The sequence below is a fragment of the Psittacula echo genome (assembly GCF_963264785.1).
Source record: "Psittacula echo genome assembly, chromosome: 4".
Classification (NCBI taxonomy): Eukaryota; Metazoa; Chordata; class Aves; order Psittaciformes; family Psittacidae; genus Psittacula; species Psittacula echo.
The window spans coordinates 19,529,477-19,553,989 of NC_137738.1; the positions used below are offsets into that span (position 1 = coordinate 19,529,477).

General features: G+C 38.0%; 1 protein-coding gene across 1 annotated transcript in view; it reads right to left on the minus strand.

The window, feature by feature from the left end:
- ZFAND3 (zinc finger AN1-type containing 3) overlaps window positions 1–24,513 on the minus strand; it is a 136,952-nt gene that overhangs the window by 24,358 nt on the left and 88,081 nt on the right. The window contains exons 4-5 of the mRNA XM_080617063.1: window positions 23,094–23,273; window positions 13,053–13,118 (exon numbers count right to left, since the gene is read on the minus strand). Coding sequence (XP_080473189.1) covers window positions 13,053–13,118; window positions 23,094–23,273 — 246 coding nt within the window. The remainder of the gene's footprint in view (window positions 1–13,052; window positions 13,119–23,093; window positions 23,274–24,513) is intronic.

Consider the following 24,513-nt stretch of genomic DNA (forward strand, 5'->3'; position numbering starts at 1 on the left):
AACAAGAAGCAGAGCAGTGTTCTTAAAAACTGTTATCTCTTAGACAGAAACTCACTTTTGTTCTGTTCTATCATTGTTCTCGTCTTCATTTCTCATGATCTACCCTCAAAGTTTTCCAAATAAAGACCTGAATACCACTCTCTCTAACTCTCCTGCCATGGAGGGGTTTGCAGGTTGCATGCACATGACTCTACTAACAATCACGATGGCTCTTTCACAGCATTTTGGAGAGAGGGTGGGACCCTCTAACCCCAGCAGAGACATGGCCTGATGTCTTGGGTTCAGCAGTAGCAGTCATTTTCCTCCTTCTTAGTAGCTGGTGCAGCGCTGTGTTTTTGACTTTCAGCCTGGGAACAGAGCTGATAACACTGATGTTTTTAGTTGTTGCTAAGTAATGTTTACTCTGGCCAAGAACTTCCTGAGTCTTGTGCTCTGCCAGGGAGGAGGGGAAGCTGGGAGGAAGCAGAGACAGGACACCTGACCCAGACTAACCAAAGAGGTATTCCATACCACAGCACATCATGCCCAGGATGTAAACTCGAGGCAGTTATCCAGAAGAGCTAGATCACTGCTCAGTTGGGCTGTGTATCGATTGGCGGGTGGTGAGCAGTTGTATTCTCTTCCCTTGTTATTTCCCTTATCATTATTGTTATTGGTGGTAGCAGTAGTGATTTGTGTTATACCTTAGTTACTGGACTGTTTTTATCTCAACCTGTGGGAGTTACATTCTTTCGATTCTCTTCCCCATCCCTCTGGGAGCAGGGGGAAGAAGGGGAGGGGGCAGTGAGCGAGCAGCTGCGTTCTGAGTTACCAGCTAGGCTTAAACCACAACAGCTGACAAAACATAACAGGGAAGGAGGAAGGAAGGAAGAGATGGAAGAGTAGGAAGAGGAGCCCTCCTCAGCTGCTGCTTGCTTCAATAAATAGATGAAACGGTTTAATTTCTGGTTTAGTGACAGCTTTTGAGTCACTCAGCGTTTGTTTTTTTTTCTTTCCTAGGGAACCCATCACACTGACAGACTGATATTCATGATCTCAGCTGCCTGTGCAAACGCCAGTAAGAGCAGCAATTAATGAATCCTCAAACATCACTGCCATCTCTGAAACCATTTTAGAAGGAGCTTGAGCTGTTAAAACCTCTGTCCATGAAGAAACTTGCACAGGCACAGAAAATAACTGCGTAACAGGGTTTAACTAAAGTTTGAGCAATATCTTGTTCCCAGTTTCTAGTTTTGATTTCTCCCTCCCTTCATTCTTCCATTTTTAAATGAGATATTACTTAATTCCCTGGATGTTGACCACGCATTAGAAATTTCATCTAGAGGAAACTGCCTTGTTACAAATCTTTCCTATCACATTTGCCAGAATGATCATTTAAAATCATCTCCTCTACTTCAAATGAACCTAAAAGTAACATAGCTGTTCCAAAACCCATTTGGCTTGTTGACAATTAATGAGACAGAAATTAGAGATTAACATCTTATGAGCCAAGTCTGACAACTGTGACTACCTCAGTTCCTCCCTGTTGCTGTAAAACGTTGCAGAAACAGTTACTTTGAAGCTCTGATATTTACTGTGATAAGAACATCTCATCTTCTCACACAATCATGACTGTATCTCAAGGCTGCATCAGAAACCTAAGCATGCACCTCTTTGGAAGCACTCACACTCATCAGAATTTTATTTCTTTTGTGAATTCATCTCAGTTTTTCTTAAAACCCTATAGACAATGTCTCAAAGTCTTACATAAACCCTTTGGTAAGATTTAACCACACAATCTCTTTTCTAGTACCATCACAGTAACCTTAGTATCACCATTTCACTGATTTATTGTTTCCCTTCCACAGAGTTTAAAAGCAATTGCACTAGAACTCATTGTCCCTATGCAACGCGGAATAGAGAGACCACATAGGAAGAGCCCCTATAGAACTCACGTCCTGTCTGCCACTTCTTTGCCTAGGAGGCTCCCTGTGAAATCACTCTGGAGACTAAAAATAACCCCCAAAAGTTGCATTACAGAAGTCACTATTTCTGAACAATTACCAAAACCATTCCAAATTAGTTGTTTCCAACTCCAACAATTAAAATCAACCAACTGATTAAAAAAAAAACCCTACAACTTTTAGCCTGTTTGAAATACATAACTGTAAGAGTTGCTGCAAGATGTTCCAAATGTGAATTATCACTGATGTGCACCAAACTCCAAGATGTAAATGCTCCATCCCTGGCAGTGTTCAAGGACAGGCTGGACAGAGCCTTGGATGATGTGGTTTAGTGTGAGGTGTCCCTGCCCATGGCATGGTGGGTTGGAACTAGATGATCTTAAGGTCCTTTCCAACCTTTCTATGATTCACCTTCTCCCCTTGCAATAGAGATTAAGAAAAAGGCTTCCATTAGACAGTGACAAAATGCTGTAGGTTTGGTTTTTTTTTGTTTGGGTATTTTTTTTTTTTTTTAAACAGAACTAAAAACACTGAAAAAATGAAATACAGCTTTGAAATGTTTGAAATATTTGAAATATTGCTTTGAATGTAAGCGGCATTTCTGAGCTCAACAACAGCACGGCTTAATTTCCCCAAAATGAGAGCTGGCATACATGATGCATGTGTTGCAAAGAAAGAAGAAGAGAATCAAAGGTGTGCAGTGCCAAGCACTTTGCTGGCATAGTGAGAACAGGCACTTGTAAAACATAAAGATGAACCCTCCAGAGTTACTGTGGGGCAAACTAGGGACACTTTATTGCCTTAGGAAACCAGGAAGCTGCCCCCCACCCTGAGTAGTTTACGTGCATCAACCTAATTTGTGTTTCTTTTCACCAAACTTCAAAACTACTCTAAGTTAAGATTTTATATATATGTGTGTGTGAATGATAATTAATACATAGATTATTGCTGGCATATGATTTCAGGAAAACAGAAAAATGTGGGAGCATAACCACATTAATTTTAGTAACATTCCACTTACACATAAGAAAACACTTTTTTGCTGTAGGGGAGACCCAAGACTAGCAAGGGTTGCCTGGGGGGGAGGTGGTGGTGGGTGGAGGCTCCATCCTCAGAGGTGCTCAAAACCGTGCTTAAGATGGTGCCCAGCCTGCTCTAGGTTATCCTGCTCTGAGCAAGGAGATTGGTCCATAAGGTCTCTGGAGGTCCCTTCCACCCTCAGACATTCTGTAAGCCTCAGATCCATGGATGTGAAAATGAAACTTAAAAAAAAAATATACACTAATTCTTTCCTACTTCTCATATTTTTTGTTTGTTCCTCTAAACCTGTATTGTCGGCACTATTATCCATCAAAAAGGAAGTGTACTGTGCTGCAGCATAACTTAATAAGGCTATTAACTACTATCTCTAATGAAATGGAAGAGACTAATCTTGTGCCAGTAACCCAGATGAATGAAATGCCCATTGAAAATTGTATAACAAATAGTGAACTACATAGGTCACTGCACGCGGCTTAACAAAGTTATAATTAGAAAAAGTGTGCAGATGACTATTCTCCTTTCTTGTCACCAAATTTTGTAATTGCTAAATTAAGTGAAAAGCTAATTAGTTTTCATCTCATTTTTAGGCTCCTATACTACATCTGTTTTATAGTTAAATTCTTGCATTACTCCCCCCATACTCTCTGATGTCAGCATGCCTTTAGTTCATGGAAGTGTTCACTTATTTCTCAGTTGATTTATACAAGTACATATTTATATACCCAGTTGATTTAAACAAGTACATATTTAAATGTATCAGGCACCTGTACTGTACAGTTCCTTTGACAGATTAACTTACGGCATTTCAATTAGTTGAAACATTAAGGCTCTGCGGAGACCTTATAGCAGTCTTCTAATGCCTAAAGGGGCCTACAAGGAATCTGACAGACTTTTTACAAGGGTATGTAGTGACAGGACAATGGGGAAAGATTTAAGCTGAAAGAGGGTAGGTTTAGATTAGACAGGAGGAAGAAATTCTTCCCTATGAGGATGCTGAGGTGCTGGCACAGGTTGTCCAGAGAAGCTGTGGCTGCCCCACTCCAGCAGTGTTCAAGTATGTAAACCTCTGGAGCCCAATACAGATGAGAACAGGTTGGACCATGCTGCTGCACACTACGCCTGCTGCTGGCTGCCCATGTCTTGCTACACGGATAAACAGTTGAAGAAGGTATTTAAAAACAGCTGCTGAGAGCAAAACCATACACAGACGGCAACTGCTAGGGTGTGCAGGCCTGAAACTGAATTCCTCTTGCCTTGATCGCTGGGGACAATTTATGCAGTGTAGGAGCTTGGTACCATTCTAACGATTTGTTAAGGGAAGCTGGTTTGCATGGTTGGGTTTTTCCAGTAGCTGACAAACAGCATTTCAAGCCCTTCATATATCCAGACTATTATTAAGAACAATCCTTGAGAAAGGGGGGGGGGGGGAAGACCACAATGCTAAATTCATTAGTTTCCAGAAAAATATTTAACATGTGTCAATTTGAACTGATTTTCTGATTAAATTATATATTTTAGCAGCACAGGGTTAGGGTTGGGAGAGGGGCAAAGGCAGATTCTGGTGACAGTAAAGTTGAAGAACAAATGATGTTGCAATAGCTAAATGGAAGAACCAACGCACAAGAAGGAATTGAAAATCTGGAACAGGATGTACATGATGAAAAAGTTATGAGGTAAATCATGAACAGCCTGGCCATTCCACAGCACCTGAAGAGACTACTTAACTAGTATTCAAATACATATATTTGCATATATGAATATGCATGTACAAACATGAAAAAGCTTACTGTGGTTCTGAAATTCAGAAGCATTCAGCAATATCATAGTTTTGGTTTTGCTGACTTTAATGAGGGGCCTCTTATGCTTTGTGAAACTCTGTAATGTTGGATTAACAAGAATAGATAATGCTATAAATATGGCATCTCTGCTAGTCAGCTCGAGTGCATAAGTAAGTGGTGCTGCTGTGCTTCAAAATCCTAGCAGTATACTCCAGCTCTGTCTTCATCAATCAGATGGTGTACAGTGTTCAGGAAGGTAATTCTTCAAACTAATAGCCTAAAACCAGTTCTATATAGAAACTACTTGCTCTGTTATTTTTCATTCATACGCTGAGTTTTTCTTAGAACACCCTACCCCCTCACTGGTATAATGAAGGCTTTCCAAGGCTAAGACACAGATTCAGAAGAGGAATTGTAGGGAACTCTCGCCTGCTAGCAGTGAAAAAAAAAATATATTTTCAATATTCATCTTTCAAAAATCTCATCTGTCATTAACTGCAGAACCTCAGTGATGCCATCTGCAACAGAAACTTTGCAATGAGAGACTATAATTCCAAGGGCTGTAACTGATTAATGGTAAGGAAAAACCCTAAAAGCTCTTGTATTTTGATGAAGATTTTACTGCATGCATTAAGGCAGGTTCTGAAATATACAGCCAATATACCTTCAAAATATACTTGGGTTTGAGTCAGGTATTTTAAGAAAAGCTTAAAATTCAGTTTGTATTTTGATTGTTACTTTTTCCAGCAATTTTTCTTTTTGTGGAGAAAAAACCACCAGCCCTGGCACAGAAGACAATTTTTGCACAGCTGATCGCTGTCTACAATACATCAGAAGTCAGGCTAGTTTACTGGGCAGTTCCTGCTGATTTGAAAGGAGATGCTTGGGAAACATCTATACTAACTTGAATCAAAGCTCTACACAAAGGGAGAAGTAGAACAGATCAATGAAACTCAGAGGATACAACAGTATATGTACTGCTTTGTATCTCACATCCACCTTTTTTTCAACCCTCTTTTGCCTCAAGATGTTTGTCTCATCAGTTACTCCCTGAAATTTACATTATGGAAAGTAATTCGGAACAGGAATGGGGAAAAGAGGTAACTTGTTTGCATGACAATTCAGTGAACACACAATAAACCCCTTACTTTGCAGGAATATACGCTTTCCCCTGAGTATGCTTAACAGACTTCAGCATGCTTCCAAGAGACTTTAAAATTACTTCCATGTATTTTTAGAGTCCTTATGAACATTAGCACCTAAATGGAGAATATCTAAAACTTATATTTAAAAGCTGTCTGATGCTCACACAAATCATTACTCAGAAGAGAGGTCTTCTCAAAGAGTCAGAAGAAACCTTTGAGGCACTGCCCTCACATCAAAAAGTACAGCAGTAACAGGCTCACTATTAGCCCCCTGCATGTTACGTGTTTTAATCTAGGATATTAAAAATATCAATATTAAAGAGCAAATAAAAGAGGATATGTGTTTTGAAATATTTTTCAGGCCAGTTACTTAGTGCTGAACTTGTTAAAAAAATCTTTCAGTGCAATAAAATAACAAATTTTACATGATAAAAAGCTGTGTCTCATTTGCTAAATCAAACCAGTAAGAAAGATGTCTGAACTGCACAGATCAGATCGAGGTGCTGGCTGCAACACACTGAGGTAAAATCAATTCTTCAGGCTGACAGGAGCAGAGCTCCTCACAGGTTTTGAAGTTAACCATCTCAACTATTCTTTGCGACATTCTCCATGTTGTCTTGCTATTGGATAAGCCCCACTGAAACTAAAGCAAACCCTAAACTCCCTAACCCTGTTCCAGTGTAGATTATTATTAAGTTCTAGGAAGGGGTTGCAGGTGGGAAAGGTCACACATGTCACCCTCATTTATTTGTCCTTGAAATTAATGGAGCTATAGTTTATTTAAAGTTGTGAGCTGCAATTTTGTTATTCGGGAATAGCTTCCCAGTACCTCAGTGGGTAGATGCTGTTAATGAAACAAGAAATCCAGAGCTGTTTGGACCATAATGCCAAGTAGGCTTAATAGATGTATATTCTTTAGTATTAGCTATGTACCTATTGCCAAAGGTCAGTTAACTGGTCACAGAGATCCTGATAGTTCAGAAAACTAAACATGGCATCGAATGACATAAAAAAATGCATTAAAAAAAAAAATTTACTCTTTTGTTTCAATGGATTTGAGGATAAATCCTTTACCATAATTCCCTAAGACTTTAATACAAAGATGGGGTCATAATTGAATTTTAAAAGATAATGACCTTAAAGATATACAATTTTGTACGTGGCAAGAATTTCACCAACTAGACAGAAAACCACTGTTCAGACCATAGGGAAAACGTGCAGAGGAATCAGTTAAAAGCACAGCAGAACATATTTGTTTTTCAAGAGAGGAAAGTATCTTATTTACCAAAGCACACTTGGCTTACTCTGCTCATAGCCTCCAACAACCCTACTACAAGGACTGTTCATTCAGCTCTTTGCTGACCATCCCAACTCCCTCACTTTTCCAAGAGCCTCTCTCCTGGCTCCTCTCTGCAATGCTCAAGGAATTAAACACTCACCTGTACTTCTGGAGCCTACCTGCCTCAGCTCCCACCAAGTGCTATGAATGCTACTGAGGTTAGACTAAATACCTTTAATCACTCAGACTGCATCTGTTTCCTCCTGGTGTCATTGAAAAAATTAGGTTGGAAGGGACTTCTGGGGGGTCACCTAATCCAGCATCCTCCTTGATACAGAGTAAACATCAAAGCTGGATTGGTTTGCTGGAGGCCTGGTCCGGCCCCTATTCCAGTGCCAGCTAGAGGGGAAAAAAATCTCTTCCCTTGATTTGCCAGCTATACTCTTCCCAACACAGCTAATCCAGAGACAGGGTCTACTATTCTCCTCTCATCTGGTACTACCTTTAATTTGACATTCAAAACAACGTTCCTACTGGCTTACAATACAGTGTGAACTCCTATCAAGAGATCATCCTGTCCCTTTGACGTAAGCATATTTTCCTCAAAGTTGTTCTACTTCGAAGGTGGTCTTTTTCATAATGGGATTTGGGATATGGAAATGAAAGCAGATGAAAAATTTGAGTCAGAAGCAGCAAAAAGAGATAAAGACAAATAAAAGCTGAAGAATGGACTTACATGTAATAAAAAAAAGTCTTGAGCAGGTTATCTGGTGAAGTTACGAAAAAGGAAGGTTCAAGGGCACGCCCAAACAGCATAAAGGATAAAAGATGAGTTTGCGTGATTTAAGAGGATAAATAAAAGTAGTAGGAGTAACAGTTTTAAGCAGCGGGAGGCCATTCTCTATTAGAATGCAGGACTTGAAAACTACTATTGTACTGGGTTGTTCGGTTTTTTCTTCCTCGCAAGGGAGGAAAAGCTTGTTTCTCATAACCTATGTACCCCTGTATAACCAAAACGTACTGAAATTTGTACACATTTCTGCCTTTCACACAGGCACACACTGAATCCTGCTTTCTACACAAGGTAATGTTCTAGTTTTGGCTGGGATAAGAGTTAATTTTCTTCCTAGTAGCTAGGAGAGTGCTATGGATTTAGATGAGAATAATAAACACGCTGATGTTTTAGTTATTGCTGAGCAGTGCTTACAGCAAGTGAAGAATTTATCTGAGTTAGTACAATTTTGGGGAATACAATATTATAAAATGGGAAACGTTAATAAGCTTCTAAGTTATCATGTTCATTTATTTATCCTATTCCATAAAAGCAATTGTGTTTTATTTCCTGAGGCCAGCAATCCTTCCGCGAATAACTTCAACAGCCTGATTACAACAAGGAGTCATTCTCAAGTTGGACTTTACTAGCATGGTTTATAAACATCTTCAAAACAAGTAAGTATTTCCAATTCATCTATCCAGCTTGTGAAACAGGGCTTCCACAGCCACTTTACATTTTTTTGTCCCTTTGGCCATTTCAACTGCTTAGCTTCCTCACTTCATGAACAATGCAAAAGAAAGGAACACCTTAGGACCAGTAAGTGTGAAAGTTTATTTCAAAGAACATCAATTATGAAAAGGATTAGTTTCCATTCATCTCAGTTTAGAGTACTTTAACACTGGCAGATATAAGTAATTCCTGTCCTAATATCATAGGATGATAGAAAAATAATCTATTTATTTTACCCTGGCTGTACTGAATAGACAAGGATAGGAGTCACTCACTGTTTGCACATGCTCTAACGCTGCTGCACTCCTTCTCATTTCCAAATGTTGCACTTTTTCCATGACCCAGAAGAAAATTCTCTTCCGAAGTAAACAGCAGGAGTGATTAATGTATGCACTACAAAGATGCTTGCAAAACTTCTCTTTAGATTAAAGCAAGGATAGGCTAAATTTCAAGGCATTTCTTTTTCTCTGTGGCTTAGTAAAGAGGTGATGTAGATGTCTAGCACAGTAATGTGCTAGACTGTTATAGATAAAAGATCAAGAAAGTCTTTTTTTGTGAATATTACCAATTATTGTGTGCTAACAAGCTGTTAAAAACCTTCCCAGGAACAGCTTGACTTTTTATAACTCAGAGGCAAGGATCATCATGGCTACAGATGACTTTTAACAAACTTTTTGATATATTGACCTCAAACCCATCTCTGTGGATTCTCCAACCATACTGGTTATAACACATTTAGTGTAAAACATACAGGAGGCTTCTAGCGTAAAAGAGTTCAGGTGACCATATCCACTATGTGTAATGAACGAGGGTGATTTTGTAAAGTTGAACAAGGTGATAGTGAAAATAAATCCAAAATCGCAGCAAGTCCTTAAATTTGTTTACAGATCAGACTATTATGATCCTTACCATTAGGAGGATTTTAATCTACAATAATTGTAAGACTTCAAAAAGGCTTTTAGATAACCAGTACTGGCAACTAATGCAAAGGATATGTGCAAAAATAATCAAACTGAGGTATATGTTCTCAAGCTCCTTTGAGCAGGAAAGGAAGCCTATCCGTTCATCCAGATAGCTATGGAAGCACAGAACAGATAATCCAACACATCATAGAAACAGGCAAGAAGATGAGATAGTAAAAACTCATCAACATACATCATCTGATCATGGTACGGTGTCATCTCCCAGCCTCTATTAGCTCTTGCTGCATCAGGGCAAGTCCCAGACACTTTATCCTGTTTATCCTGTTCATAATTGCTGATAAGCAGTAATAAGGCTTCCATGCTTCAGTTCCTGTCCGTTCCACTTCAGTGCCCACCTATTAGGTTATAACTTTTATTTACAGCCTTGCTTGATGTGCTGTTCTATTAGTACAGCTGGAAACTGAGCAGGAGGGGGAAGAAGAAAAAATAAGAGTGCCCCTAATGGGCACTATTATTGCCAGGGCTGGGTGATTTACTGTGCTGCTCGAAGGCTGTTCTATCATTACTTCCTTGTCAGTGAGAGAGCTCAAAGAAGGGTGGATTTCTAACACAGTGCCCTGCAGAAGTCAAACGCTAAAGAACACCTTAAAAGTCCCTTGTAACACCAACGAAAAACAAACCTCAAAGTTGTTTTAATGTTACAAACTTCCTTCACTAATATTTTGTATATTTTTGGTTAGGAGCTTAACACTTGAAAGCAATTTTAAAAAAGTAGAATCTAATTAGTGGTGTACCAGGTTCTTTTGTCCTCTTTCAACACAAAGACTGATAAAAAATGATCACACAAAAGTAGCGATTTCTTGGGTTTGGCTCTGGCTGAACTTGTGTACTTCTATTTCCACAACCTGCCCTTTCTGAAACTCCTAAAAGGCTGCCCTCTCAATTGCACGGGTTCAGCCTCAAAGCATTCAGATTTCTGGCAGTGCTACAATCAAGCACACGCATTAATGCAAGAACATCAATAAACTCAAAACTTCAAAGAGGACCCCATGCCTGCTTAACTGCTTTGCTCAAATTTTAAACTAGAAAATGATAGAGCAAGGAGAGAGATACTGTAATCTTGTACAATATAAATACTACCACACCGATCCAGGACAGATACCCTCATTAAATGTGAGCCATCTGCACATATAACTATACAAAATATTTAAGATGCACGTTTCTCATGAACTGCTACTGAGAAAGTACTTAAAGCCTCACCAACTTTATGGACATAATGTATGAACTGCCTGTGTCATTACTGCATTTTATCTGCCTGTTTCTACTACCTTCTCTACTGCACAGTAAAAAATTAACCGAGCGCACTCACATGGTTCCACTGATTTTTTTCCCAGATTTCTTTAAGCTGGATGCTTTAAAATCTGGCTTAGAACTGTGTATTAAATCATCATTAAAGTTGTAGAGCAGAAATAGAAGACTAATATGCCACGTAGTACTGCACTTTCCTGACATGGGCACCCAATATAAATGGGATCTGGATGCCCGACTGACCAGAGTAAGCCTCACACTATCTGCTATCAACATTACCTGACCATTAAGAAACAAATCAAAATGCCAAAGAAGCTTGCACTGGCCACACAGTCCCATCTCTTTTTCTGACAAAATCTTCAGACTGCTGGCTCTCAAAAACCTTTGAGGCATCATCCAAGCTAATGATCGCTGGGCTTTATTGACTCCTTTCATTATAATCCTTGTCCTATGGGCACACTTTGGAACAGAAACACTTTTTACCACAGCAATGATTCTGGCAAACAGGAGGAGGAAAAACCCCGCTATTTGGTGTCATAATACAATTCTTTATCTGAACACCTCCCCCAGCATGCAAGCTGACAAGTGCATGAGGTAAAAACTCTTTTTTGCTATGAGAACTTTTCCTGTGTCTTGACAGATTTATTGTTTTGATCTTTCTTCAATGGTTACATTAATGCTAATAAAATACAAAAGGTTTATGTCTTCTTAATACCCTCCTGATGGGAACCTGCATACAAGATAAGTAGGTCAAATTTCTAATTTTCTGTCTCAAGTGCTGATATATGGTAGACTTCAGGGGGAAAAAAAAACTGTGCTTGAAGAGGGAGGCTGAACTGCACAGATGAATTCCACCCAAACATTCTGCCTCCAAAGCTCTTCCAAGCAGAAGCAATGTAGAATACTTACAGAAAAGAGGCTTATATGTAATGTGTAGTATTGACAACTATCGCTTCCTAGGAAGGCACGCTAAGCTGAAGTGAATGTAGTGTCAAAGAACTTGCTGGTTTTGGCTGAATAGTTAATTTTCTTCACAGTAGTTAGTGTGGGGTTATGTTTTATTTGTGGTTAAACCGCAACAAATATTCACCTAAGCAGCCTGCTGTGTGTGCCTTAAGATGTCACACCATTTCTGGGCAACATTTTACAGTCAATGTTTTCTTGTCAATTCCCATATTTATCCAGATTCCCAAATGCAGACTTGGAAAACATGGTAATTTATTTTAAAAATTACAGTTTGCTGAAAATTCAAGCTCTGGAGAAAAAAAACCTAACTCCTGGTACAGGTTTACTAGTGTAAGGGACTACAAACAAAATATGCAGATCACTGAGTAAATAATGCAAAAAACATTGGGGGAAATTAAGGTAATTCTTCCCTTCTGCATATTCAACACAGCTGAGTTGGTACATAAATATAGGCAAAATTATTTTGGAAACACAGACTGCTAGAACACTACCACTACCTAGATGCCTGCTACTGCCACTCCACAGGAGATTATGGCTTCCCCCAGCGGTGCTGGTGGAAAGGATCGTATGAGCTCTCCTTAAACCATGCAAAACCGAAGTCTGAAAAATATCTGAGCCAATGTGGGTAACTTGACAGTGTGCCTGAATGAGAGCTCACACGATTCTTCATCTCCTGCAGAAGCAGCAACTTCAGCCTAACAATGACCTAACGTGTCACTACTAACAGTAGCTCTGTGAGATATTATCTGTCTATATCCTCCATGTAGAAATAAAGTTACTGAAAGGACCCAAAGCAGGTAAAATTTAGGCTCAGTGCAAACATCAGCTGTCTATACTACATCCTCGATCAGTTTTCTACTCAATACTCTGCATTTAAAGGAGGGATTTCCAGAGCACAATCATTAGACTTAAATCAAACCAATTACTCCTTTATGTCTTATGTTTACAAAATTTAATAGAAATCGTGTATTTATGGAATTATGTTTAACAGAACTTTGAGATTAACTATGTGGCATACAAATCCTTTTATAGATACATTTCTGACAGCAAAGTGACAATATTCCTATTTCATTTGGCATTCACCAGATATAGTTGACTATTAAACTATAATCATACAGCTACATCTCACACAAAATCTAACTCCTTGACCCCACAAAACACGTACCTGAGTTGCAAGATCTTTTGGTTGGTGTGGTTAACGAGGCATGAGCTGTACTTGTGCATGGCCCACCTGGAATCAGAGAAGATCATATGTCTCAAAATACCACCTATATTTAGCATTTACAACCATATCAAAATTATACTTAGGAATATAAATCGCTGTGGAGCACTTGTCTTTGAAAAGCACATATGGAAGTAGTCTACTGTTCTCAGTATTTCTTTCACAGCCAAATCCAAATATGTCTGAAAAACTAGATGATAAGTTGGGACAAAAAGACAAGTTACATTATACTTTATAAATATTTCAAGAGGCAGTTTTAGGAAAATACTGTAAAAAGCAATTTTTCCAGCCTTGACAAAGTTACTGTTTCTGTCAGAACAAAGGTAGAAATGCATGTAACTAACAAGTATTGCAAGGGACAAAGCCAGCACTTCCCTGACGTCAACAGCAACCTTGTCACTGACTCCAGTGAGATACCAGCTTTGCCTCCTAGCTTATTCTCATTATGTTTTCCAAGTGTGGCACAAGAATACGCAAACATTCCATGTTTAAGTGTTTTTGTTGAACTCTGGACTCTCGCTCATTCCTCTGGTATCTCTTTGGTAGGAAATTGCTTTTTGGCTTTTTGCTTAATATGCATCATTGTTGAAGAGTTCTCCAGAGATCTTGTTAAAACAACAACCAGTTGAGGGTATTCAGTGACTTGCAGTAAAAATAAAATAAAAAAAAAAAAACAAACCCATATAGTGAAGACAAATCTAAAGTAGCATTACTAGTGCTAATAACATATTTATAACACATTTGATAATCGGATATTACAAATTGGATGATGCTAGAGAGCCTGAAATTAAGTTAGATCTAGTAGAGTTTGGCTTCCAAAATACCAATAATCAAGCTTGCACTGGACTGCTGGTGATACAGTAACACTATGCTGGCAATACAATGTAAGTCTTCACAGCCTGAAAACTACTTCTTTCCTTAATTCTTTTTTTCAGTCCTCACATATTTGGAAAGCAGCACTGGGGCCTGGCAGTCCTGGTTTCTTTTTTTTTTTCTTTTCAAGTTATTTTGATGTCTGGCCTGTACTGAACTGTTTCTTTTTGCTTCTCTCCAAGATGCTCCCCTTCAAATTTTGATTCCATTTCTACTCTTCCATTAAATGTCAGGTCTTGGGTAGCTGTCTACCCTGTAAAACTCACAGCACCGTAACACTATAAAAAAGGTAAAGAAACTTCTGCAATTCAGAAGGAAAAATGTGGGGAAATTATTTCAGTGTATTTGATTTCAATGAAATGCTCTTGAGACCAAAGAGCTCAGCGAAGGACTGGTAAACTTCCCCAAGTTGTCTGTTCTCCAAAAAGTCCCTTTAGCAACATACATATATCTTTTTCTAGGCTAGAATATAAAAAAAATGAAAGCATTTTGATCTATGTTAGTAATACTATAGTAAAAGGCTCAGAAAACGCCTAATCTAGGGTTTGGTGCACCTGGGAACAAAATCAATAGTGCAACAGAACCCTTACCAAGCATCCTGTTGAAACGTTTTTGATATTCAACAATTACACAGCAACTCTGTTCAGTCAGTCTCAACTTTCAAAGACTGAGTATTATTTACTCAATAAAGAATTTGAGTAAACAATATATACAACAGAATATAGAATATATTAAAAATACACAATAGCATATGGAAATTCAATGAATTGACTTTAGACAACAGCTACTTCTTAAGATCCAGCTGCTTTTCTTATACAATTGTAGTTACATTCTCTTGGTTTTCACTGACTAGACACTGACAGACATCATCACTGTGGGCTATCAACACTGATCTTTGCAATTGCTGTACAGTAAATGTTTACACTAGCTGATACTTTCAGCATTCAAGTATATACAAGACATTTATTTCTCACTCTCTAAAGCACAATAAATTGGTTCATATTCTGCACTTCCCTATGTCAGAGTTTTTCTTTTATTTAGTTTTCCTCATTAGATATTACTTTCATATAGCTTTGATTTGCATAGCACAGCATCAGAGTTTCAACAAAAAATATCTTGGGACTTGCATGCACATACACCAGTGCCTAATAACCACCGAAGGCAGCATGTCCTTCCTTCTGCTACTGTTTTTGTTCTACCATTAAAAATGTCATGCATAATTCAACAGTAGGTTGTATGGGCTTGACTGTGCAATTCTACATGGAAGTCATTATGTTGAATCTTTTGGTATACATAATGGCTAACACATGCATCTCTGTATTATTTTAAACAGGGAGGGCAGTATATTTCTCATTGCTTTGAAAAAAAATTCTGTATGAAAAAAAGGGAAGCCATGTAACAGTAGAACACCAGTCCTTCTTGGCTGCACAAAAAGGTAGGCTTATAATTTAGCATGATTCAGGATATATCTGCACCTTCATTCCCCCCAAAAATAAGTGTTCCAAATTTAACTGTGGTACATAAAACATTTCAGAACACAGTGAAAGGCCATACGTGTCTAACTTCTAACATAACCCATGGGGCTCTAGACTGCTGTTTTTCCTCAGCACAAACAAGAGATTAAAATGGAAGAATAAAGATATCTTTCTACTTTATATCTAATTAACATATTAAACAATAGCTTCTGCTATTTTTTTCCAGTGTAAGGTTTCTGGCATTTGCAACTCCTCTTCCAAACAAAAGCAGCCACTGCCCAGCAATAATGTAATCCCAAGAGAAGATTAAAAATGCAAAACCACTAAAACCTACTGAAGAAATTACAACTGTGAGAACTGCTGAGTTTGCAAATTCAAACACAGAATTAATGAAGGCCAAAAAAGATCCTTTAACTAGAACATTATCATATATTAAAACAAAAGGTCTTGCAGCTGCTATGGTTTTGGATTTTGATATCCCTAGCTTTCTGTGGCTTTCTGTTAACTGTACTCTAAAATTTGGAAAAACAGGTTCAAACCAGTTTCTCTGCTAAACCGCTAAAGTAGTAGAATTTTACACATTACTTATATTTCTATATAATGTTAATATTGTTACTATTATAGGCTATTATAATTTCTCTCTGTTTAAATTGACATTTAGAATGCCTTTCTGCACTGTCCACCCTCCCTACCTGAAAGTCAGTAACAATTAACAAGTACCACCTGCCCTGTAGGACATATCCTGAGGCAGGGTAACTTTTCATTTCTTTTTCTGAAGTCTTGGTAACGTAAAGTGACTCTACTCAGTCAGAACTGAGCAGGAAAAAGTGAAATACCAGCGTAAACTCCTCCCTGTTCCTGCTGTTCAAGGAAGTGCTAAGTATGAACCCAGAGCATGGGTGTCAGGTGTATTTGAACAGCATTTGGAAGTACTTACTGAGCAGCGGAAGAGATGCAGAATGGAGCGCAACAAAGCTTGTAGATGAGCACAAAACCTAAGATTACAATAATACTCTTGATACAATTACAGATAACAAACCCTCTAAGTCAGATAAAGAACAAACAGGAAAAAATGAGTGAGGGAGCCTGAAGCTCAGTGACACTTGATCACAGTGACACAAGCATGCCTGAATACCAGTTTTGAGCTTTTGGTACTGGGATGATTCCCTCCCAGAAAAAGCACACCAACTATCTGCATGCAATGGGTCAGAAAAGGGTAGTAAGAAAGAGCTGAATTTCTTTGGACTTCAGCGGTGTAGCCAAGACAGGGAGAATTTCATGGCTATTTCAATGCATGGAAGAACCCACCTTCGGAAAACTGTCCAAACCAGTAATCTAGTTATGCATTTCCTGAATAGGTAGAGACATAATCTAATTAATCTACATAATTGAGTTTGAAGACAGTCATTGACTTCAAACACCAATACATAAACAAATGGGAACATAAATCTCTAAATTCAGCCTGCACAGACAGAATATACTTTCTTTAAGGAAAAAAAGGCAAAAGAACTTCACAGCACTTGCAAACTGCTTATTTGCTGCAAAATGGGTAAGCTGCGTGACAATTTAAGTGATGTCATTACTAAACAGATAAGAGGATTATGTCACATACAAACACATACTTTTAAAAATCTCATTTCACAAACCTGCCATTATTTGCTTTTGTGGATTTATTTACTTGTAGCTTTTAGAGGAGGAAGTGAAACCTGGACTGCTTTGCTGCTGCTGAATGGCTGGTAGGTTTAACAACTGTAGCACAGTAAATGGAAACAGGACTCAGATTCCCTTTTTTTCCCTGCTGTTGTCTCACTCTGTTACCTCTTCTTCCTCAGTTTCCTCATTTGTAAAACAGAGATGGCACTTTCCTACTTTATAGGTGTAAGTTGAAGTTTAAAAAATGTGCTTTTGAAATCAGCAGTTAACTTATATTTTTATAAATAATTTTTATGTAACCTTGATAGCTGTGCAGCTCTAACCCACATTTTTATTATGTGACTGTGTTTCTGTTTCATGTTCCATAGGGTCCTTTCACTTTAATAAATGGGACTCCAGGATACACTGTCTACTCTGCAGTGTGAAGCGACTATAAATCAGGGGGAACAATTAACGGTGATACCATTCCACTGGTCTTCATTATGTTTCAAAATTATCATGCCACAGACGTGAAAGAAGTGTTCATTTCATAAATCTATGTGCAGATCTTTGTTTAAGATGTTGTTAAGAGCCAGAAATGTTCTTTAAATGAAACTGAGGCTGTAGGAATTAGACTGAAATTTACAGAAAGGTCCTCATGCCATAAAAGATGACAAAGCTGACAACTCCACTAGACACTGTTTTGTTCAAATTTCTAACTACCTGTATGTTCTGTAGTGGCATCTAATTCTAGTGGCATTTCTCAAAAGATGACTCAAACAGCCCACAGCCCACAATATGGTTTTATATTTGAAAGTATTCTCGCAAATTGCAAGAGAAAAAGTGTTTGCATCAATACTAAGAAAAATACTTATTTTGTGACGAATATTCAAGAGAAATCCAGGTTTGATAATAATCCAAATGAAAAGCTGACTTGCTGTTAACATTAAAAAGAGTAACAAAAGGCTATTTGTACATAGCAGCTAATGAAAGCAAGACCAAAAGAAATTAAAAATAAATCCCTCAAGTTATAAACCACCTTTTGCTACTACCTAACATAATAAAAGTAAAAGCCTGAGAAGATAGTTAGTTCTTATTCTGTGGCATAGAAATCCAAAGATGTCTGCAATACTAAAAAACAGCCAGGTGCATATTCTATATGAGAGTTCCCCATAGTCAGAATTAGGAGAAAGAAAAAAGGAAAAGAAAAAAAAAAAAAAAAAAAGAGGAAAAAAGGAGAAAAAGAGAGGAAAAAAAAAAAGGAGAAAGGATGTACAAAACTGACTCCTACTGCAATAAGCAACTGTATTCTCTAGGCCAGGGCATTTAGTGAAGTATACAATGGATAGCATCCAAGAGCAACTATCATTTGGAAGATCAATATCCTTACTTCAAAGCCACAAAACACAATTAAGGATATCACAGTAATAATTCAAAATCTGAAGTATTTTCAGAGCATACTCAGGGAAGCTGCCATCTGACTCTGCTGACAAATCCAGACAAAACGCAAAAACTGTGAAGTTATTACATATCAGTACAAAACCTTTTGCATAGTATAAGAGAGAAGGCCATTCAACAAAAAGAAAAGAAAGGATGCACTTTGCTTATTCATTTTTCGTGAGGTTATGTTAAAAAAAAAACCAAATTTTTTTATTCCAAAGATGGGAAAAAATATCATTACTTTTCTACTACTATAGGCTTATTTGGCTTTTTACACAGTCATGCTTCAATGAGCCAAGAAATTCAGAGTATAAGCATTCATTAAGTGCAGTAGAAAAAAAAAATAAAAATCAATCACCTTTCTGCCAGACACCTTTTATGAAAGCCTGGTACTACGGCTGAGGCAGAGATACACTCTTTCTCTACATATAGTAAGTTCACCAACATAACTTCATAACGGGGTATTTCAGCGCTCGCAGCACATGAAAATGCTTAAATAAAACACACTATTTCAAACCATTCTTCAAACTTTAGATTCTTGCAAATCTAAATGTTTGAAATAAACTGGTAATGTTTTAAACACAGCTTGATATGCAACAGTTCAAGTTGTGGAGGGTATACAACAGCTAGTCAAAAGTTACAGAAATTAAGTCTTGAAAATTCATATTTGGGCATTTAAAATTCAGCACATACAGCCATTAGGTATGGTCAGTGACCTGGGCTGAAATCTCTAGTGCATTTTTTGACATTTACAGCAGTATGTCAGATTTTTGTGCACCTTCTCATAATAACTTCAATGCGGAAATGCATTTAACTGTTCTGGAAATGCCAGATACTCGTTTTGTCCTTTTTCAATTGCGGTTCTTGCTAATTCAAGGAGGCCAGGAAGTGTTAAGCACATAATTAAAATAAAATCTTGTCAACTGAAGCTAAGAACTACTGAAATACCAAATCTGAGCCAGATGCCAGAGTCAGAGTTGTTCACATTGACATTTCTCCTGTCACATAACACCACAGTTAGTTTTAAACCTGTACAGTGTTAGCTTTAGGTCTACTTATATAGTGACAGGAAAATAATGTGACAGCCCTAAAGAAAGCAATGAAGGCCTGAAACTATGCAAAATTATTCTATATGCAGTGTGACCTTTTCTTTACCAAAATACATGAAACCTTCCTTAATAAGTTGATTTTTTTATAAGACTGCTGGTGGCTGAAGGTAGGGAGAGGGAGAAGTGAGGGCCACTGTCAAATCCCTTTTTCCTGCCTGTTAAAAATCAACGAATACCATGTCCACCCAATAACAAAAGGAAAACTTTGGCAGAACGAACAGCTTATATGCTGACTGACACTGAAATTAACTACCATCAGGACCACATACAGGAAGTGAGGGAAGGGAAAAATTAGAATAGAGGAAAACTATCCAAGAACTTTAACAGAGAAACTTATCTGCACATAAAGCATCTGAAAAACAAGAGTTAGACAGAATTAACCATCTGTTAAGAAACAGATCATTAAAATCCATGCAAATCTAGACTTTGTAAGGCTATGGCAGTATCAATATGCACATTCTCTACAAAAGTTTATTTCAGAAAACTTACTGCAACTGGTGAGACCTGAAGGTTCTGGATAGTAAAAGGCAACTAAGAAGCATATGTGGGGCAGGAAAGAAAAAAAATAATAGAAAAAATAAATCACAGAACATTCCCCCCCCCGACTGCAACAGCATTTTTTTTTAATTGATGATAAATAATACTTCATAAAAAGAAAACATATGTGAAGGAGGAAAAAATAAAATAAGTCTGTAAGTCCTGAAGCTTGTATCACTGTCTCTGGGCATAAATATTTAACACATTTTTGTTGATTCTAAGACTGAGAATTACCTCCAGCTAGGTAATTCGTCTACCAGGGGACAAGATGCTAATCAGTAAGGCAGCCACTGGGGTAGATGACTGTTCATAATTGAGGGTGGCAGGAGATGGAAAGTTACTACAACCTGGTTGTGTATATAAGACACTTGGGAATGCAAATGCAACTGTCTCAGAAAATCAAAACAGTAACAAAACCAGGCAGAAATACTTGCATATTGTTGAACTGAACTCCTGCAAAATTCAGTCCAAGGAACTTTTCTCCTATATCACCCATTGTGTGTTAAAAAAGGAAATGGCTACTTAAAAAAAAGTACAAAAATCCCCTTACTTTCTTTCACACAGAATATGAATCTTACCACATAAGATTTCTACAGTTCTATTCAGTTATCGTAACATGAATGGAATTTGTTAATTGCTTAAATGACTTGCTGCAATTCTGTCCAATCTGTGCACCCTATGGACTCCAGTACTATAGCAAAATCTTTGACATGAGACTGTTCTCAAAAGCTTTAGAGAGAAGAGAGGGGAGTGGAATGCACCGTGAGAATCCTTCCTGAGTACTCCATTCTTTCCACGCCTTCATAGGAATTACCATAATGATCCCATACATTGATTACTGGTGAATTACCACAGTGCCATTCAGAACAGCACATAGCTGTACATTATTGCATGGCACTGCAAATTAGTAATCTTTGAGGAACACAGCTGCAATAAGAACAGTGCATGCTTTATAGAACTTGATGCATAATAAATAAATATTGCACAGAAAAAGACACCCTCAAATTAAAATCAAAAAGACATTTGAAGTTTGGGTATTCTTCACTACTGGAAAGAACCTTCCATGCTAAGGCCATTATCCATCAGAAAAGCTCCATCTGTGTATAATTATTTCTGATAAATGATATTAAGCTTCATTAAAGAGGTAGCGGGGACGTGAGAGAAGACAGAGAGCTCAAGGTGTAAATAAATCTCTTCACTGTATTTTACTTAAAATCACCCCAGCAGGAAGTCATAAAGAATTTTTTTTATAGGTAATTTTTTCAAATGCTCTGCAGGCTGTGCTGCCTATTATCCATCCCCTTCAGTGTATGTTCATAAGCTTGCAACAATTCAGGATGAAGGACACCATTTAATTTCTTTCCCATTCCAGTAATCACCTTCCCACTTACGCTCAAGTCCTTCTTAGCCACAACAGAAACACTTTGTTGTAACACAACTGAATTTCTAACTGAACAAACTTTCAGAAAACCCAATCCACAGGCACTGGAGAAGCACCCTGTAACACCAGAAAGTCGATCCTGGCTAATAAGCCAACAGAGGTGCTAAAGCTCCCTGCCCTGTGGAGCCCAAATGTGTTGCTGAAGCATAAGGTTTTGCTGAATTTCTAGGAAGGTAGTTTTAAAGCTTTGTTTTTACAGCAAACTACAGATTTCCCCCGGAGGAACACTGAACAGAAGGAAGAGATGATGGGTGGTCAGCAGCAACTGTGTATGCGATTGAGAGACAAGAGTTACATGGCAAGTTTACTCTTATTACATGAGCTGGTATCGGAACAGTCACATTTGAACCTTGCTATATTTCTGACAATATTCTCACATGCAGATAGAAAGCAGTAACAAAAATATTATTTTCCTTAGTCTAATAAACTACCACAATCCCCAAAATGACAATCTGTGATTTGTCCACAGCCAATCTGCAGGAGTAAAAAAACATATATGCAAATCTACATACCTGAAAAGAGAATAAATACTTCAGCAACATGGCAAAACCATCTATGCAGATAGTTAACACAAGTATAGTATATCAAAGATTTTTCAGCCCTAGGGCTTTGTCAGCATTGTTACTTCCAGCAGTTGACTCAATGTTGAGGAACTGGAGTAGCTCTCTCAAATTTCCTAATAAAATAAAAGCCTGTTTTTCTTGTGATGTATATTTACCAGCCATGCTGTAAAGTAAACTCAGCTCGAGAGGGACTGTTTCCACAGAGCACCTTCTAAAATAAAGCCACAGTTGGAGGAAAATGAAATTATAAATTACACATTTAAGCTTAAGTCATAGAATACAAATTTTAAAACTGAGTATATTAGACACTGAATGAATTTACACAGAGGTTTAGAACAATCTAAATTACAACTTTATCTCACTGTGTTTTGCTAATCTTTGGTATCTCATCTTACCTTCAGGGAGAATTTTTGCCTGACAGTTAAATAAAGAAGAAAGGTGGGTCATGAAAGAAGAGACAGATTGCCACATGAAACTCAAGTTTTATGCAAACAACCTAACAGCAGTGTGGACAAATACACATTAAAGCCAGTGCTTTGTGCAACTGCAATGGTTTAAAACCATTAGGTTTTAAAGTCAAATTTTGTAAGATACTGGTGTTTATCCTAGAATATATGTATTTATTTACCGGCAATGTGTGAAGGAGTTTCTCAAAATGAGAGTGCCTCAAATCATAATGAAATTGTATACTGCAGTTGAAACAGTTATAAAGTCAGTTAGAAAATCCCATAATCCCTTTTAATTTGTTCTTTGGTTAAAGCCATGAATGTCTAATTTGTGAGTAACATCCAACCTTTCCCCTTGCCCCAGAAGACAGGTCATTGACTTCCAAAGTGAGTCAGTGAAACATAAGCCTGAGAACAAGGCAAAATGTTCATGTCTCCTTTGCTGTCACTCAGGAGTCATGCACTTACATTCCTCTTTGCTCAGTGAAGTTACATTCAGTTCTGTCAAAAGTTGCTGGTTGGAGTTAGCGGCCTGCGTGGTTAGAGAGGTATTGCTGTTGTCACTGTTTGTTTCTCCAGAGAACAAATCTGACTGGCTGTTGCTTGTGCTGGGAGTAGAGTCATCATCCGGCTGTTTCTTCTGGAAATCTGTCAAAACCAAGATTTCATACATCATTCCACTTGCTCAATCTCACTATCCAACTTTATTGCAAAAAACACCCCAGCATAACAAAAATAATCACAAAACACTGCCAGAGGTATCATCATTGTGATCATTCGTGTATCTCATACAACACAAAGACCAGTCTTCAAGTTTAAGCAGTCTTCAAATTTAAAATATCTTTAAAAAATTATTTGTTAAGAACAACAAGTGTTTTCAGAACTACAAAAACGTCGTTTCCCCAGCCATTCAAGAACATCCAAAGCTTGCCACTGCATACATCAGTATACAGCACATGGCATCATTTTAAAAACAGTTCACACAAAACACATACATAAAGGAGCAAACATCCAATGAGGAAAGAACTAAGGCATGAAATACATGTATAAGGAAACGTTATGCTTCTCTTAACACAATCCTTCTCCCTGATGTTATATAAAACCACACCAGTAACAGTTTCAGCACAGCTGCTACAGACAGCTATGGTTCTGGGTTGGCATAGGGGAGCTGGCGAGGGGTTGCCTTTGCATCACTTGTTCCGTGGGGGTTTGGTGATGGTGTTCTCCTTCTTCTTCTCATCACTTACTCCAACACTGGCATTCAAAAGCTGCTTATTGATCTATGACCATGGAATTAAACATGGGAAGTAAATCACTACAATACATTAAAACTATTTACAAATGATCTGGTTTCAAAGTTCTTTTTCTTTTTTTCCAGCAAGTGCCAACTCACACTAGGTCTCTAAACTGCACCAGTAGTCCAAATTCCACAACCCTGACAGCTGCCATCCTCAGGCTTATCTTGCCTCCAAAGCAGACTCAGGTCTGAGGGGATATATTCTTTTCTTTTTAAATGCAAATCCTCCCTTGAGGGCTGTTTTCCCCAAACACACAGTCCTGATACCTGATTACTACAGCATTAGTCTCAGTTCCTACCAGCTACACTACTGATTTCAGTCTGGCACAGCTCTGCCGCTGGATGCCCCCCGGGAACACCCATCCCAACCAAGTGGATTTTGGTCTGCTTAACATCCAGTTACTCTCACAATGCAAAGGCACCTCTTCCTTTTAAAAAGACAGATGAAGATGACAGACATCATCACCTCTTCAAGTTCCTAAACACTTTTTTTTTTTTTCCCTAAAAATGGCATACGAAGTCAGAATTTAACCATTACACAAACACATACATGAATTCGGTTGCTCATTATTATGTCATGACAGGCAGGAA